Genomic DNA, 18,542 nt, shown 5'->3' with positions numbered 1-18,542 from the left:
TTTCTTCTTGTTTCTGAGTGGCAGAATCTATTGGGAGCCCCTGCCTGTCACTGAGCTTCCCCCATGATGTCATCAGCACTTCTGATTGAGATTGGATGGCAGCTCTTGGACAGCCCTGCTCAGAGGTCTGCCCTATCAATTCTGTCCATGAGTGACTGTGGTGTTCCCACGATGTTCCCGCCCTCTGTCCACCATATTTGCTCTCAGCTTCTTCCATCTCTTGTAGTACTCCACTACTCCATTCCTGTACTTTCCCATCCTCTTTAGTCTCTCTCTCCATCTGCAAAACCCCTTGTTTTTGCTCTACTTTCCCTCCTGGTAACTTCTGTACTTGCTCAGTGTGTAGTGATTCTTCTCCTACCTCAGCATTCAAACTGTTCTGATTCTCCTCAGCATTCAAACTGTTCTGATTCTCCAGGCTGTCTTTCTTCTCTGTCTCTCCCAGCAAACCTGAGCTCTTCTCTGTGGATTCGGCTATGCCCTGCCAGCTCTCTAAGTATAAGGGACGTTTTTGAATTTTTTTCAGTTTCATAGCTCTTTTGTGTTCCAAACTTGCCAGGCTCTCTTGCTGCATGCAGTGCTGGAGCCCCTCCTTATCCACAGTACCTGCCACAACTGGACTAGGAGCCTCTGTTCTACAAGGCTGGTAAGTGGATGGAGCACCTAGCTCTTGGGAATCCTGTAGGAAATAAAATACTGGTGATAACTGGGAATTATTTGTGTCAGTCTTGTCTTTCCCTCCTTCTGGCTGCTGCTGTTTCTCTTCCCCTGCTGTCCCTTCCAGCATAGCCTCTGGGGTGTCTGGAACCACGGAGTCCTGTGTGTCTCTGGGTTCTGCTTCCTGCTGGATCTGGGACTGCGTCTGGGTCTGCTGCATGCGTTCCCTGTTCAGGAAAACCTCACGAAGGGGATTATCTCTGCAGTTCTTTAGTTTTTGCAGCTGCCTTTGTTTTGCTGTAAGCCGCTTCTGGAGTGCTTCAACTCCCTTAACATACTTGTCTCGTGGGCCAGTGGAAGCCAGGTTACACATAGTTTTTGCTAGCTTCAGCCGCTTCCTCAGTACCTCTATTTCACCTTCTACTCGATTCATTTTCTTCACTGATCTAATTACCTCTTCAGGAGTCATATGCTGGGCCTCTTTCTTCTGCCAGGCCCTAGGCCTGGATTCCTTCTCCTCCTCTTCTTCCTCACTAACGTCCTCTTCAGACTCTCCGCTATTCTCTTCCACCACCTCTCCTCTGATACTGGATGCAGAGAACCCTGCTCTGGAACCCGGGCCCTGCCTTCTTGCCCCCTGTTCTTCACCCAGCTTAGGAATGTTATGGCCAGGACTTACAGTCAGGGTGAGCTGGCTCCTCAGCAAGCGCTGCTGGGCTCTGGTCCTTCCTCCGTCCACAGGCCTGGGCTCTCCTGGTTCTCCTGGTTGCATGCTTGGGGCTTGGGTGGAGGAAGCCTCCCCTTCATAGTATTTCTCAGCTCCAAGTGTGCTAGGCCTTTCAGCCTGGGGCCCTCCTGCAGGGGGGCCCCCTCCCCTCTGCATTGTTCAGCAGCCACAGGGTACAGCAGCTCTCCTTTCAGCACCTCTTCACCACAGGTCTGTACTCTGTGTGTGTGTGTGTGTGTGTGTGTGTACGCTTGTGAGTATCACATCGTGTGATGTCCTTTGGAGATGGTGTGGTTAGGGAAACTCCTTCGGAGGACCCTCGTAACCTTGAAGGTGTGTAGAGGGAGATCCTGTTCGTAAAGTACTCTGGGCCATTTCCTTTAAGGGCCTTGAAGATCAAACAGAGAGTTTTAAATTTGGCCCTGTATTGTAAAGTTAAGCACTAAATATTGCATTTAATTGTCCATATCAGCATTTAATTGCCCATATCAGCCCTATCCTGAAGTCCACTGGCTCCCTATCCGTTTCCGTATAAAATTCAAACTCCTCTTATTGACCTATAAGTGCATTCACTCTGCAGCCCCTCACTACCTCTCCACCCTCATCTCTCCCTTCACTCCTTTCCAGGAACTCCATTCACTAGGCAAATCTCTCCTAATTGCACCCTTCTCCTCCATCGCTAACTCCAGACTCCGTTCCTTTTACCTCGCCACACCTTATGCCTGGAATAGACTTCCTGAGCCATTACGTCAAGCTCCATTCCTGGCCACCTTCAAATCCGGGCTAAAGGCCTACCTGTTTGATGCTGCTTTTGATTCCTAACTTGTCACTTGCTTGTAACCTTTATCTTGTCTTCCTCTCTTCAATAGTCCCTTTCCCTATGTGTCCTATCTGTCTGTCCTACCCTTATCCCTTATTTGTACTGTCTGTCTGTCCTGATTTAGATTGTAAGCTCTTTTGAGCAGGGACTGTCTTTTCTTCATGTTCAATTGTGAAGCACTTTGTACGACTGGTAGCGCTATAGAAATGATTTATAGTAGTAGTAGTAGTAAATATTGCATTTAATTGTGTAAGTTTTAACTGGCCACATATACCCGGATGTCCAATATCAGTGCCTGGACATGGCCGGCACTGAATATCTGGGGATAAAGCTGCCGGCAGCCAAAAAAACAATGACTGCCACGAGCTGAATATCTAGCCCTACAGTATATGTCTTTCCTGATAAGCAGATCCACATTTGATAAAATTGTTACCTGCAACTCTCTAAGCATTCCACAAATCTTTGTTTGATGAAGGTGATCATGGAGAAGAAACGTACAAAAAATATTTCATAGGATACTTAACTGGTACAAAGTCATCATTCCATAGGCGCACAATATCTCCAACTTGGATGTCTTTCCATTTCTTCTTGCAGAAGCTTCAAAATAAAATGGTCATTTCCTGATGAATATTACTTCATGTTCATAACTGAACTAAAAAGTCTGTCATTTCTTTCCTTCATTTAGAAGTATCAAGAATCAGGCTGTATGCTAAACCGTTTATTTGGAATAACTTCATGCATCTTTTTTGACAAGCTTTCAAGAGTTATCCTGTCTTCATCAGGTCAGTGAAGAAATTTAAATAGCACAAATTCATCTACCACCATGGGCAGAATTAGCTCTGGATATTCAATGCCTGGCCATGTTCAGGCACCAGCAGTGAATATCTGGGGCTAATTCAAAATGAGCTTGCTGCCGGAGCATATGCAAGTCCCAACCGATATTCAGCCAGGATTTGCATAAGACAGTTAAGCGGGTCTTGGCTGAATATTAGCAGGGACCAGCTAAAGAAGAAACAGGCGCCGCATCCCCTCCGATCTTCCCTCCCTCCAAAGAAAACGATAGCCCTGGATCGAGCCCCCACCCACCCCATCCCCACAACTCCACAACCAGGTCTACCTGGAATCTTCCGGTAATCTAGAGAGTTGAACAGGCAGGAGCGATGCCAGCTCACTCCTGCCCATCATGAGTTTGGCCTCAAAATGGCCATTGTGACCCCTAGTGGCAGTCTCACAGTACTCACAGTCCCCTAGACCACCAGGAAGATTCCAGGTAGGCCCAAAGGGGCCTGTAGGGGAAGGGCGGCTTGAGCTGGGGCTATTGTCTTGGGGAGGAGGAGGAAGGAGGATTAGGATTGGAAGGCACCCAATCTTGCTGTTACCTGGAAGTTAACTGGGCACTGGCCAATATTCAGACAGTGATCAGTTAGCTCCACGGCTAAACTTAGGACAGCCTTTTTTTGCTGTCCTAACTTTAGCTACTTACTTAACAAGTTAATGATATGAATATTGCTGCTAACCGATTAAATATCGGCTGTTCCCAGGCTCCACCCACAGTTTGTACCAGCACTAACCAGACAGTACAAGGACGGTTAGTGGTGATATTCAGTGGCACTGGCTGATTAGATGGCCACAAGTGATTTAGCTGCTACTCCAAGAGTAGAAATTATTGAAACTGTAGTAAATTGTATAACATCTGTATTTACAATTTAATAGGATGCATTGGATGTATGATTTGTTTCCATTAAATGATACCTGCCCTGATGCAGGCAGTTCACCGAAACATGAGCTGTGTCAAGTCTTTAATAAATTTGCTTCCTTCACCCCTTCTTGAGGACCACTACACTTTCTTTTCTGATCTATCTTGTAGGGTCATTAAGGGAGAGATCTTTCTTTGATCATTCTATTTTTTTCTGTAACAGTATGGGGGCAATTCTATAACTGGATGCAGCATGCTCAGTGCTAATTCCATGATATCATCTGGGCTCCAAGATTCCATTATAGAATTAGCGTAAGCTTGCATCCACACGCCTACATTTTAGGCATGCTATGCCATGCTACACAGTTCTTCTATTTGCAAAACCAAAAATAGTTCAATACGGATCACAGATTTAAGACTGCCAAATAAGAAATCCGGTAATTTACAAATAAAACTTTACAACTATTCTATAACTACATTAAAGGAAATATTCATTAAATAAGTGAATTTTATGCTCCTCTCAAAAAAAATAGATAATTCTCCTAAACCGGATCGCCATATGCTGGCCTCAGACCGTACAAGCCGGCCTAGCACCGGCCTTAGTTGATGCAGCCAGAGTTGCCATATAAGCACCACTTGACATGCAAACACATATGCAACCCTGTGATCATACATATAATGTGGACTTAATCCATAGAGTACTTTATATAAGATATAAGAGAATTTGAATAAAATTCTTGGAAGCCAATGAAGCTTTTGATTATAACATGAAACGCTGTCATATTTTCCTAGAAAGAAGATTAAGCGAACCGCCATGCTTTGTACTGTCTGCAATTTTTAACTGCCTAAATAACTTAGGGCCTCTTTTATTAAACCGCGCTAGTGGTTCCTGGTGCGGCAATGCCAAAAAAGCCCATTCGTTTTGAATGGGTTCCATCGACATCGCCATGCGGAAATTGCTAGTGCAGCTTGATAAAAGAGGCCCTAAGATTGCAGCAGTCTTATTGCAACTGTAATAAAGCTTGTACCAGAAGCCTAAATTGTTCTACCGCAAAAAAACTTCCAAATACGTCGTCATTTTCTTAATAGCAAAAAGGATTTTTTAACTGCCACATTAAGTTGAGGTTCTAAAGAAAGTGTGTGACCTAAAAGAATTCCTAATATTTTAATTGCTGGAGAAAGTTCATATGTCGTGGGGGGGGGGGGGGGGGGGCGCTGGTGAGCTCTGAGCTGCATGGACGTCTGGTCTGATCCCATAGCTCCCAAAACTCATTTACAGAATCCTGAGATTACAGCCGTTTTTTGCCATCAAAAATTAATCTTTTGCTAAAAAAAAAAGCATATATAAGAATATAGAAGTTATGGCAGGTCAACACTCGAAAACTGACACGAGTTCCATTCCACTACCAGCTTCAAAAAGATCAAAGCAAGACTATTGATCTCCTTCTAAGATGGCGACGGAGCACGAGGCAGAAATCTCTCTGCATTCGTTAATGGAAGAAATCCTGCTTAGAAAAGATATCTTACAAGATAATCAAGCCTCTCTATCTAAAATAAAAGAAGATATTACAGCTATTAAAACACAAGTTTCTAATATAGAAATTCGCACACAGAAAATAGAAAACACATGTCAGGCACATTCTGACCTTATTCATAGCCTGCAAAAGCAATCCAAGGAGATTGATTCTCTGAAAAGAGATATGGAGGACCTAAATAATAGGTCCTGTAGAAACAACATCCATTTGATTGGTCTCACAGAGGGATTAGAGGGCACAAATATGCTGGAATACCTAGTAAAACTTCTACCAAAACTGTTTGATCTCCCGATTGAAATTGAGCGTGCTCATCGTGCCCCATCATTCAGACCTGCTCAACAAAAGTTCCCGCGCCCAGTGGTCATTAAGCTGCTGTGTTACCCTCTAACTTTACTCCTGCTACAGAGGGCGAAATTAAAAGCTCCTCTAATATATGAAGGAATGAAGCTCTTTTTATATCCTGACTTGAACAAGACTACATACAGTTCAGAAAAGAAAGCCATTCCTTGCACACCGGGATCGTTTTTAAAAAAATGGGAGCTCAATATGGTCTTTCTAACCAGCTCGTATGAGGGTCATCCTCAATAACACTATCAGAAATTTTGAAGATCCTGAAGCTATGATCTCCTTTCTGGACTCCTTTGCCCGCTAAACAGGTTAATTGGATAAATGTCTTCTATAACTTCCTGTCTACCTGTCTGCCTTACAGCAGAGCAGTTTCTGCTTCTTCACTGCAGATTACAAGTACATATTGTCTGGTTAATATAGAAAATTATACTAAATTAATGCAAATACTCATAATAGCTATAATTGGTGTTACTATCAATTGTACTTAATGAAAGTTTTCAGTAATTTCATTGGCTCTTGTTTAATACTGCAGGTACTAATCCCTCTTTTTCAAGCTACTTTATATGCTTAGTTCTACAGGCATTAATCTCTCTTATGATCCCATGGAAAGAAGGGGTTTTGGTGTCCACGTGCTAAGACCTCCTTCCCTCACTGCTTCTCCTTCAGCATGGCGGTTGCTGTGCTGCAGAATGCTGTTATATTCAGCTTAATTCAGTTGATTTTTTATACAGCATCCATTGTAAGTCTGCTTTCTTCTTACTGCATATATTTTATTCACTCCTCACTCTTTAAGTATGGTGTTTCTGACAATGTCTGCCTGATCCTATGCAAAATATTTAGCCTCCATTTGGTTTATGCTTATTACCTCTATAAACACACAGGGTTTAAATAACCCTATTAAAAGGAAAAAATTATTATTATACTGTAAACATCTGAACGCTGAGATAATTCTACTTCAGGAAATTCACTTAAATGAAACTGATAGTTCCAAATTGCAAGATAAAAATTATCAAATTGTGGGAGTCTCTCCTGCTTCTCAAAAACATAATGGTGTTGCTATCTTGATACGTAGATCAATCCCAATTACAATTCAAAAACAATCCCGAGATAAACAAGGTAGATGGCTATTACTGGACATTACTATATTTAACTGCGACCTTTTACTGGTTAACCTATATGCCCCAAACACGGACTCACCCCAATTTTTTCATGACATTACCACCGAGATTATTAATATGGGCAGTTCTCAGATTATAATAGGTGGGGACTTTAATCAAGTGCAGGACATCATTCTAGACAGGAAATTTGCTTGTCCCCCTAGGAAAACTAACTCCCTAGCCAAATGACCTGAAATCCACCCTAGGTTTGTCTGATCTTTGGCGCTTATTTCACCCTAAGGAACGAGATTATACATTTTACTCCTCCCCCCATAACAGTTTCTCCCATATTGATTATTTCTTAATATCCTCAAAACTACTCCCTTGTGTACTTAATACTGATATCCTTGGAAGATCTTTCAGACCATTCTCCTATTACTTTAACTCTGGACAATATTTTTGCTTCTAATAACAAACCCCCATGGAGATTTAACTCTGCTCTCCTTCAAGGTACGGAATTTATTAAATTAATGAGATCTAGTATTTCTGATTATTTTGATCTAAATCCTGTAAATGACGTTAGAGCTAGTATCTGGTGGGATGCTATGAAAGCTTATATAAGGGGTCACATAATAAGTTATACAGCTAGTAAAAATCGCGCTCACAAAAGAGAATTACAAATTTTAGAATCTGACATCAACGATCTAGAAAATAAATTCTTAGCTGATAACAATCCCAATACTTTAATGCATTTGCAAGCTTTAAAATATAAATTTAATTCTATCCTGTCAAAAGATGCTTTAGAGATAATCCATATTCAAAACTCCAGGATTTATGCAGAAAGCAATAAAGCTAGTCAACGTTTGGCACAATATCTTAAATCTAAATCTAATAAGTCTCGAGTAGCCCAGGTAGTTGATTCTATGGGGATTCCATATTCCTCAGACAGTGACATTGCTCAACAATTTCAGATATACTATAAGAAGTTATACTCTTCTGAAATCCAATTTACTTTAGAGGCTTTTAAACAATTTACCATAGATTTAATGCATCCATCAGTTTCTCCATCCCAGAACTCCATTTTGGACAGCAATATCCAGTGCATTTTTCTAGCAAAAAAGGTGCCAGTACTCAAATGCTAGACCACTCTTCAGGGGTGGGGTGATCACTGAAGGACCCACTCCACAATAGCCAGGGCCTCTGCAACCAGTCACAGAATCTATGACAAGGCAGAATTGGTGTGTAGAGCCTGAGCTCTTTCATTAAAACTTGGGGTCTATGCATCAATTTTAGCAGAAAATGGAAAAAGTGCCGGTACTCAGTACCCCCAAGTACCCCCTCGAAAAAAGCCCTGGCGATATCACTGAACAGGAAATATTAACAGTGATCAAGACTCTTACTAAGGGAAAGGCACCTGGAAAATTATGGATTTACAGTGGCGTTCTATCAGGCATTCGCAGATTTATTAGTTCCCAAATTAAGTGTCCTCTTTCAATCTCTACAAACCGAACCTGATTGTAATAGTTCTTTCCTACAATCTACTATAATAGTTATACCGAAACCAGAAAAAGTTCATACCAAAGTAGAAAACTACAGACCCATTTCACTCATCAATATAGATAACAAAATTTATGCAAAAATCTTAGCAACCAGACTTCAGAAAATTCTCCCTAATCTAATTCATAGAGATCAAAATGGTTCCACCCCCCCCCCCCCCCCAATAGACTAACTAGTGCCAATTCTAGACTATTTTGGAATATATTGAACAAAACTGAAAAATCTGAAGAATCTTACATGGTAATCTCCCTAGATGCTGAAAAGGCTTTTGACAGAATTGAATGGGAATATTTATTTCAGGTATTACATTAGTTTGGCTTCAGTCCTGAATTTATTAGCATGATACAACTTTTATATAATAACCCTATAGCAAATATTGCAGTTAATGGGACTATCTCTCAATTTTTCTCACTTAAGAGGCACTAAACAGGGTTGTCCCCTATCCCCCTTACTTTTTAACTTAGCACTGGAGCCACTCGCTATTGCCATTAGGGCCCGTCCTGAGATTGTAGGAGTTCCCTCGGGGGATGAATCATATAAATTATCCATATACACTGATGATATTCTGGTTTATACAATACTAGAATCATTACCCACCAATGTAACTCCGATTTTTTAAAAAGATTCCAGAGGAAATCCAGGAAATTATAGACCAGTGAGTCTAACATTGGTGCCGGGCAAAATGGTAGAGACTATTATTAAGAACAAAATTACAGAGCATATTCAAAAGCATGGATTAATGAGACAAAGTCAACATGGATTTAGTGAAGGGTAATCTTGCCTCACCAATCTACTACATTTCTTTGAAGGGGTGAACAAACATGCGAATAAAGGTGAGCCGGTTGATATTGTGTATCTGGATTTTCAGAAGGCGTTTGACAAACTACCTCATGAAAGACTCCAGAGGAAATTGGACAGTCATGGGATAGGAGGTAGTGTTCTATCGTGGATTAAAAACTGGTTAAAAGATAGAAAACAGAGTAGAGTTAAATGGTCAGTATTCTCAATGGAGAAGGGTAGTTAGTGGGGTTCCCCAAGGGTCTGTGCTGGGACCGCTGCTTTTTAACATATTTATAAATGACCTAGAGCTGGGAGTAACTAGTGAGGTAATTAAATTTGCTGATGATACAAAGTTATTTAAAGTCATTAAATCACGGGAGGATTGTGAAAAATTACAAGAGGAACTTACGAGACTGGGAGACTGGGCGTCTAAATGGCAGATGACATTTAATGTGAGCAAGTGCAAAGTGATGCATGTGGGAAAGAGGAACCCGAATGATAGCTACGTCATGCAAGGTTCCACGTTAGGAGTCACAAACCAAGAAAGGGATCTAGGTGTCATCGTTGATACGTTGAAACCTTCTGCTCAGTGTGCTGCTGTGGCTAAGAAAGCAAATAGAATGTTAGGTATTATTAGGAAAGGAATGGAAAACAAAAATGAGGATGTTATAATGCCTTTGTATCGCTCCATGGTGCGACCGCACCTCGAATATTGTGTTCAGTTCTGTTCGCCGCATCTCAAAAAAGATATAGTGGAATTAGAAAAGGTGCAGAGAAGGGTGATGAAAATGATAAAGGGGATGGGACAACTTCCCTATGAGGAAAGGCTAAAGTGGCTAGGGCTCTTCAGCTTGGAGAAAAGGCGGCTGAGGGGTGATATGATAGAGGTTTACAAAATAATGAGTGGAGTTGAACGGGTAGATGTGAAGCATCTGTTTACGCTTTCCAAAAATACTAGGACAGGGAGCATGCGATGAAGCTACAATGTAGTAAATTTAAAATGAATCGGAGAAAATTTTTCTTCACTCAACGTGTAATTAAACTCTGGAATTCGTTGCCAGAGAATGTGGTAAAGGTGATGTAATGGAAGTGAATTTTAAAGATTGATTTTCAAATCTATCTTTGACCGAAAGTAACTTTTCTTGTAAATACAAAAATAAGTTGGAATGCAGAAGATAAGACACAGCTCTAATTAATTTGATATGCAAAGGGGAGGATGGTTCTTATTTCCAGGTCCAGCCTGGCCACCTGGAGTTGGAAATCATGTGACCACGTTCCCACAGTATGGCTTGCTTATCTAAACAGAGAAGCATTCTGTAATTTTCCTTAGAAGCATTCTGTAACTTTCCGTAACTCTGAACATGAGCTCAGAGCCTAATAAAAGGGAGGGCTTGTCACAGCAGAGTGGTAGCTCATCTGTGAGTAACGTACATGCTGCACAGAAGATCTGTTCCTGGTCCAAAAGCTCCTAGCTCTCGCTGTAACGGACCCCCCCCCCCCCCCCCCCCCAGCTGATGATAAGAGCCTGGATGATGGAGATCAGTGATGTTGTATGTATAGTGTAATTATTGTTTCTTTCCTGGTCTAAGAACTCTTTTCATTGCTTAGATGTAGAGACCAGTGATGTAATGATTGTTTCTAATCATTGTTTGTATACAGTGAAACCTCGGTTTTCGTCAATAATTCGTCCGAAAACAATCGGCAAAATCCAAAACCGACGAAAACCGAGGCAATTAACAAGGATGCCCAAAATCGGGAGAAGGACGTCCATCTTCCGATACAAATTGGGAGATGGACGTCCTTCTTTTTCGATGAAATCCGAGGCAACCGACGAAAACCGAGACAAATTTCTAGTTGAAAAAAATCAACGAAATCCAAAACCGATGAAAACCGACGTCAACGAAAACCAAGGTTTCACTGTATGTGCTAACCATTGTATATATCCTAATCATTGTAGAATTTAGCTCCTCTAATAAAGGTTTCATTTACTTATTACGAATCCAAAAGAATCCACAGTAGTCTGTGTCAATGAGACAGGTTGTAAATCCATAGCAGTACAGGCGGTTAGCTTAGCTTAGTTTAAAAAAGGTTTGGACATCTTCCTAAAGGAAAAGTCCATAGACCATTATTAAATGGACTAGGGGAAAATCCACTATGTCTCCGATATGCAGCATAAAATGTTTTGTACTTTTTTGGGATCTTGCCAGGTATTTGTGACCTGGATTAGCCACTGTTCGAAACAGGATGCTGGGCTTGATGGACCTTTGGTCTTTCCCAGTATGGCAATACTTATGTACTTATGTACTTCATGTTATTAACTCTTTTTCTCCTATCTCAGGTTACAAAGTTAATTGGACAAAATCTGCAGCAATGCCTTTAAATCCCCATATTTTAAGGCATCAACTAGAACATCTAACCTTCAAGTAGGAACCTCAGAAAATTAAATATTTGGGCATTTGGTATGCTAAAGTACCATAGATAAATCTATGAAGTTAATTACTGATTCTATCCTATCCCTTACCAAATCAATCCTGAATTCTTGATCCCCTTTATATCTCACATGGTGGGGTAGAGCCGAAGCTATTAAAATGGTCTTAGCTCCAAGTGCAAAAATACATTAAATAGTATTGGGGATAATTATATATGATAGTTTTAATGTTTGTTTTTTAATTAGATTTTAAGAATTATTGTAAATTCCCAGTTTATGTGGACTGGTCTTATTTTATGAAATGCAATCCACTCCAAACCTATTCTAACGTGTTGAGGGGAACATAACACCAAGATAATGTAGTGTAATGCAAGAAACCTCAAAACCAATTCAAAGCTCTATCAGATGGGACAAGCTCTAATGCTCCAAATAGTTTGCCTTAGGACTAAGGCACCAGAGCTATTGCATGGGATAGAGTCATTTTGTATATGTATAATTTCCACCTTTGTGTTTAGGAAGGCTATGTAAGAAAATCCAGCTCAGGGTGAGTGGGTGAGGGTTAGAGTGGGAAGAATTCTCTTTCCCACTTCCTTTTTCTTGATTAAGCTGGCGCCTTCTTTGGCCTGCGTGTGTCCTGTAATAGTGAACAATATATACATTTCTATTTGAAAACCTGATCTTTGGGTGAAATACCTTTTATCCCTTAGGATTTCGCAAGGTCTGTTATTGATACTTGCATCACTCCTATGCCGGGTCTGTGGACAAGAAATAAAGTAATAAAACTCAACATTGCTGAATTTCCTTGTTGCCAGATCATGAAAGTTAATTCCAGTGAACTCCCAGAAACAATAGATTTACCGCCTGATATTCAAAGCAATTTAAATGGGCATGAGAGACTCCTGCCTGCTTAAATCGTGCTCAGTGGGCTTAGCCCTGATATCTAGCAGCACTTAACTGGGCAGTGCCACTGTATATCTGGTCTGAATGACTATATGTAAAGTAGGCTGGAGAGGGGTGTTCCAGAGGCAGAGTTGGGGATTTGCTGGCAACTATGCGAATACCAGCAATATTCAATGCTGGCACCCACATAGCTAAGCAACTAAGGGGTCCTTTTACTAAGGCACACTGAAAAATGTCCTGTGCTGGTGTAATCTTGTGTATTGGACGCGCGCAGGTCCATTAAACAGCGTGCCTGCAAAAAAGGCCTTTTTTTTATTTGGGCTGAAAATGGACATGTGGCAAAATAAAAATTCAATTTGCAACATCGTTTTTTAAAACTTCTAGTGTGTGGAATGTATCTTATATAGAATTTAACATTGATGTCCCAAACACTAAACCTTCCTAATTATGTGCAAACTTTTTGATTATGTGCTTAGTTATACTCAAACCTCTTCCCTGAAGAAGATTTTGAAACCTAGCCAAGTTGGCAGAGGTTCTCTTTTGGTGAAAAAGCTGCCAGTTCAGTGAATTATATTTATATACTAGTGGAGCCATGCCCGTTTCCTCAACAATGAAATGGGCCCTAGGAAGGCTGTCATGTAAGCTTTTCTTTTCTCTCTCCCCTGCCCTCCCCTCCATGTCCAGCGATTCTCCTCTTCCCTGCCCTCCCATCCATGTCCCGCGATTCTGTCCTCTACTGTCCTCCCATCCCATCCATGTCCATCAATTCTCCTCTGCCCTGACCTGCCCTCCCCTTCCCTTCCTCCCTCCCCTCAATGTCCCGCGATTCTCTCTTCCCCTCAATTTGTACCTGAATGTTCTCTGGCTGGCTGGCGCTGGCTTTCATTCCCGTTCGTAACAACCCTCCTGACATCAGCTTGCCTACAGCGTTCCCTTCCCTCTCACTGTTCTGCCCTCTGACGTCATTACGTCTTGGCGCGAGGGCGGGACAGTGAGGGGGAATGGAACGCTGGAGGCTGGCTGACGTCAGTAGATGTTACGAACCCAGGTAGCCAGACATGGAACATTGGAGGTGCAAATTATTATACAGGATATATTGGAGTTAGTTTTAACACAAAATTCACTATGGAGTATGAATTTCATAAATAGAAATTGAAAGAAAAATTTTTATGGATCAATGACAATTTGCACTGCACTGGTTTTGGAAAATAAAGGAAAAAAAGGAAGAAAAAAAAGGTTTTCCAACAGTGTGAGCTGCAGAAAATTTTGATAATCCCTATAAAGAAATTTCTATAAGTATTGTGTTACATCTAGAGTACTGCTAAGAAATACAATGTATTTTGCACATAATTAGGAAGGTTTAGTGTCTGGGGCAAAATAAAAATTGGCGCGAGTCCATTTTGGGCCTGAGACCTTACCGCCACCCACTGACTTAGTAGAAAGGTCTCACGCGTTAACTAGGCAGTAATCGTCAGTACGTGTACACTGCTGATTACCGCCCGGTTTAGCACCACGCGGTAGAAAATACAAATTATTTTCTATTGTGCATTTTAGACGTGCGTCAAAATTAGAATTACCACCTGGGGTGGTAGGCACCTATCGTGCCTTAGTTAAAGGGCCCCTACACTGGAATGCATAAAAAGCAGTCCTAACTTTGGTATCTTAGCTATACGGGTGCTGCAGCTTTAAAATGGTGGCTGCAACTCTAGAGGTAGTCTCGTGGTACTACCGCTAGAGGTCAGCCTTCTGTATGCCCCCTTTGCAGTTATGCGCAAGAACACTGAGGCGCCCAGTTAGAGAATAGCAACTAAGATCATATACATGCGTACCTACCACTTTACACTCATTTAGGTGCTTAACTACTGTTATCTTCCATTTACGCGACTACATTTGGGCACCTAACTTATGGCGCCCTAAATAGAATTAACCCCAAAATGTATATTTCACTTCACACCAATATTGTATATCATTCCTCTGATACTGAGCAGTCAACATATTTTGTATAAATACCAGCCACAACATTCAGCGGCAGTATTTGGATCGTGGCTGCCAATGAATATCCAGATACTACTACTACTACTTATCATTTCTATAGCGCTACAAGGCATACGCAGTGCTGTACACCATACACAAAAGACAGTCCCTGCTCAAAGAGCTTACAATCTAGATAAGACAGGTAAACAGACAGAACAATTAAGGGTAGATAGTGTGATGAGATGCTGGCAAATTCTGGATGGCAGCGATACTCAGCCACCATGTGGATAGCTTATCCAAATAGCTCTTAGGAACGCTTTTTGGTGGGTCCTAAGCTATCTGGCTAATGTGTGTTGTTGCCCCTGTACTGCTACAGTAGTATCTGCATAGTGCCAAGACAGTCAATAAAGATATTCAGTGGCACCAACCGGATAATACCAAGGCAGGTCATAAAGGTATTCAATGGCTCAATCCAGAGAGTAACAAGGCAGTCTGTAAAAGGTATTCAGTGGCACTATCCGGATTGTACCAAGGCAGTCCGCAAAGGTACTTAGAGACACTATCTGGACAGTACCAAGCCAGTCAGTAAAGGTATTTAGAGACACTATCTGGATCGTTTCAAGGCAGTCCATAAAGGTATTTAGAGACTGACAAAACAGTGGGTTTTAAGCCTGTAAAACTGTATTATTTCTTGAAGTGTATTTCTCTAGTCTGGCCACCAGGTGGTGCATGTTTATGTTTAAAGCTCTTACAGAGAACTGACTGTTCCTTCTTTAATTAACACAGATAAGAGGTAACCTGCAGTGATGTAGCCAGCTACTTTTAAAACTTGCTGCTCTAGACTCTGATTGGCCCAGGAGTTCAAAATTCAGCTAGGATGTACTGGCTTTTTCTCTGGTCTTAGCCAGGGTAAAAAAAGAGAGAAGGATCTCTTTGCTGAGGCCCTGTGAACAGTTATATTTGATAACATGTGAACTGCTATATGTCCTGATCTCCCCAGGTACTATTTAGATACTAAACAAATGTTTAGATAGTTTTATAATTGGTCCATATTTAGCAATCCAGATAGTACCAAGGAAGTTCGTAAAAGTATTCAGTGGCTCAATTCAGATAGATATTCAGTGGCACTATCTCAGCAGCCTTTATCTGGGTAGCAGATGGTGCTGTCCAGACAAATACTTCTAAATACTGGTCCCCATGTTTTTTTCTATATTTACTAAGGCTGTGATTAGTTTTGTAGAAGAAAATAGATCTCATATGATCACCTGTGTGTCCTCCCTAGCAACCATTGAACTGTTCTTTGAATTCTATTGCAGTTGCTGCAACAGAGGACAGAGTTCCCCAAACTCCAGTCTTGCACTTTTCATGTGCCCCCACCAAAGCTCTCAATACTTAGAATCCCTGTTTTCTTCTTTAGTCATGGCAGGGACGTAGGTAGGTGGGGCCACGGGGGCATGGGCCGTCACAGATTTAGTCCTGGCCCCCTCCACTTTTGGCCCCACCACCAACCCTCCCTGCCACTTTCGCCCCCCCCCCCCCCCCCCCCCCCCCGCCGCCGCAAGATATCTTTGCTGTTGGGGGTCCCCAACCCCTGCCAGCCTTAGTCTTCTTCAGCACCGGTCTCCAGCACATTCGCTGATCTGTGCTGTGAGTCTGACATCCAGCACATCCTGCATGTTCCTTTAAGTGAAACTGAGTTTCACTTAAAGGGAAGTGCAGGATGTCAGGACTCACAGCACAGATCAGCGAACGCGCTGAAGAAGACTAAGGCTGGTGGAAGCTGGGGACTACTGCCATCAAAGGTACCTTGTGGCGGCGGGGGGGGGGGTTGAAAGTGGCAGGGGAGGGTCAGCAGCAGGGGGGGGTCAGCGGCTGGGGGAGGCGGGTTAAAATGTGCCCTCCCACCTTGGGCTCTGCAGCCCCCTCCCGCCGAGGTCTGGCTATGCCCCTGATTCATGGTGAGAACCTGGTAACTTCAGTTTAGCTAATTTGAAATCTCAGGGAACTTTGTATATTCTGAAAGCTGCCCTGTCACAGGTTAACACTTCTGGTCCATGTTCACCCTTGCTGGTCTCATGCAGAGGCATAGCCAGATCTTAAATTCTCGATGGGCCACTGGGCAAACTGGGTGGGCATATGTACTATAGTTTCCACCTTCTCCCCCCCCCCCCCCCACCCCCCCGTGCCAAGTCAAAACTTTACAGTAAAAACCTATGCTGGTGGGGATCCCCAAGCCCCACCAGTTGCAGCGGTCCTCCAACGACAAGAACAGCTCCCTCTCCTTCTTGCTTCAACTAGCAACACTGGCCATGCGCTGCCGCTGCCCCGCCCCTTTGTGCATGCTTGGTTTTCACGCATGCGGCAGGGGGAGGGCAGCTCGATAGCAGCATGTAGACAGTGCCGTTGGCTGGAGCACGTAGGAAAGAGAGCTGTTCTTGCCACCAGAGGACCCCTGCAGCTGGTGAGGCTTGGGGATCCCCACCAGCCAATAACAAGTGTACAAGAATTTTGGGTGGGCCTGAGCCCAAAGTGGGTGGGCCTAGGCCCACGCAGGCCCACCTGTGGCCACCTGTGAACCTCCTAAATATTATAATCTCTTGCAGGGACATCTTGGTAAAGTTCTGTTCCTTTATGTAAAGGTTAATTCTCTGCTAATTAGCATGCATCAATGATATTTCTGAAACAGTTGCTGAACTTTGGACATTTAAATTTACAGAACTGACAGAGGCAGGTGGTATCCCATAGACAAAGTGGGCTCTGTTCCTCAAAGGTTTGTGCCCCAACAAATTGGTTAGTCTATAAGGTACCACTTGCCGCTCTCAATTTATTTACACCAGACTAAAATGGCTTCCCTTTTTAAACTTTTCATGGTACATTTAGGTACTGTAGTAGTACATTTTCCAAGTTTCCAAGTTTATTTCCAATTTGATATATCACATCATGGGAAAAACCGGTTTACAAACAAACATCAAAACTTCAGGAAGGAACTACAATTAGAACAGGACAGAGAAAATAGATACTAAGAGACACGAGGAGAGAGGGAAAAGGCCAGAAGGGAAACATTGCAGATGACCAGGCTGGAAAATTTTCCACATAGAGTTGCACTGAACTAATTAAAAAAATAAAAATCTCAATACAATATATATTAATGCCTAAATTTTATTTTAATGTGTTCCATTGTAGCAGTAGGAAAAACAGAAACACAAAGAGCTTCTATTAAGGGCAGTGTCTCTAAACAGAGAATACTCACAATGTCGTCAGATAAATCCTTTATTCCTTTTATCAATAGGAGCACTACCAGAGGAATGAGGATAATGAACCATGGTATGCTTGCAATATCAGGAAAAGTCTGAAAGAAGACCAGAGCAGTAACGTTGCATTAGTATATAGGATGTGTGAAGGAGCATTTTCGATATGAGATCTAAATCCAGTTTTAGAATTTTTGCTGAAAACATCCAAAAATCAAATGGCCAACATAGCGATTTTTGAACCAGAAAAACATTTTTGAAAATGGCCATTTCCTAGACGTATTGTGCTCAGTGTATTTTTCTTTTGTGACTGTTTAAAAAAAAAATAACAACGACAATCTAAGGGAAAAATGCACAAAAACAAGCCATTGGGATGTAAAGGGGGTTCCAGCATTCTTAGTAGACTGGCCACACAGACATTCCAGCAAAGCAGTAGGGCACCCTAGGGTGCACTGCACTGGACTTCACATAAAAGGTCCTAGGTACACATCTCAACATCACCCTCTTATATTGTATGGTAAGCCCTCCAAAACTCACCAAAAACCTACTGTACCCAACAGTACACCATTACAATAGCCCTTATGGCTGCAGGTGTCACCTCTATATGGGTACAGTAGGTTTTTGGTGGGTTATTGTTGGGTTCACACTTTCCACCACAAGTGTAACAGTTGAGTCGGATATGAGCCTTGGTCCCCTTCTCTACAGTGTACTGCACCAACCACTAGGCTACTCCAGGGACCTGCTTGCTGCTCTAATAGGACTGGCCATAACATCT

General features: G+C 42.2%; 1 protein-coding gene across 3 annotated transcripts in view; it reads right to left on the bottom strand.

The window, feature by feature from the left end:
• The window catches only part of ATP8B3 (ATPase phospholipid transporting 8B3), a 153,412-nt gene that overhangs the window by 85,844 nt on the left and 49,026 nt on the right, over nucleotides 1–18,542 (bottom strand). For all 3 annotated transcript variants that reach the window (XM_030218590.1, XM_030218591.1, XM_030218592.1), the window contains 3 exons: nucleotides 17,770–17,868; nucleotides 12,339–12,400; nucleotides 2,729–2,801 (listed from right to left, as the gene is read on the bottom strand). In XM_030218590.1, the coding sequence (XP_030074450.1) occupies nucleotides 2,729–2,801; nucleotides 12,339–12,400; nucleotides 17,770–17,868 (234 nt within the window). The remainder of the gene's footprint in view (nucleotides 1–2,728; nucleotides 2,802–12,338; nucleotides 12,401–17,769; nucleotides 17,869–18,542) is intronic.

This window comes from Microcaecilia unicolor, chromosome 11, assembly GCF_901765095.1.
Source record: "Microcaecilia unicolor chromosome 11, aMicUni1.1, whole genome shotgun sequence".
NCBI classification, from domain to species: Eukaryota; Metazoa; Chordata; class Amphibia; order Gymnophiona; family Siphonopidae; genus Microcaecilia; species Microcaecilia unicolor.
This window is presented reverse-complemented; position numbering and strand designations above follow the sequence as displayed.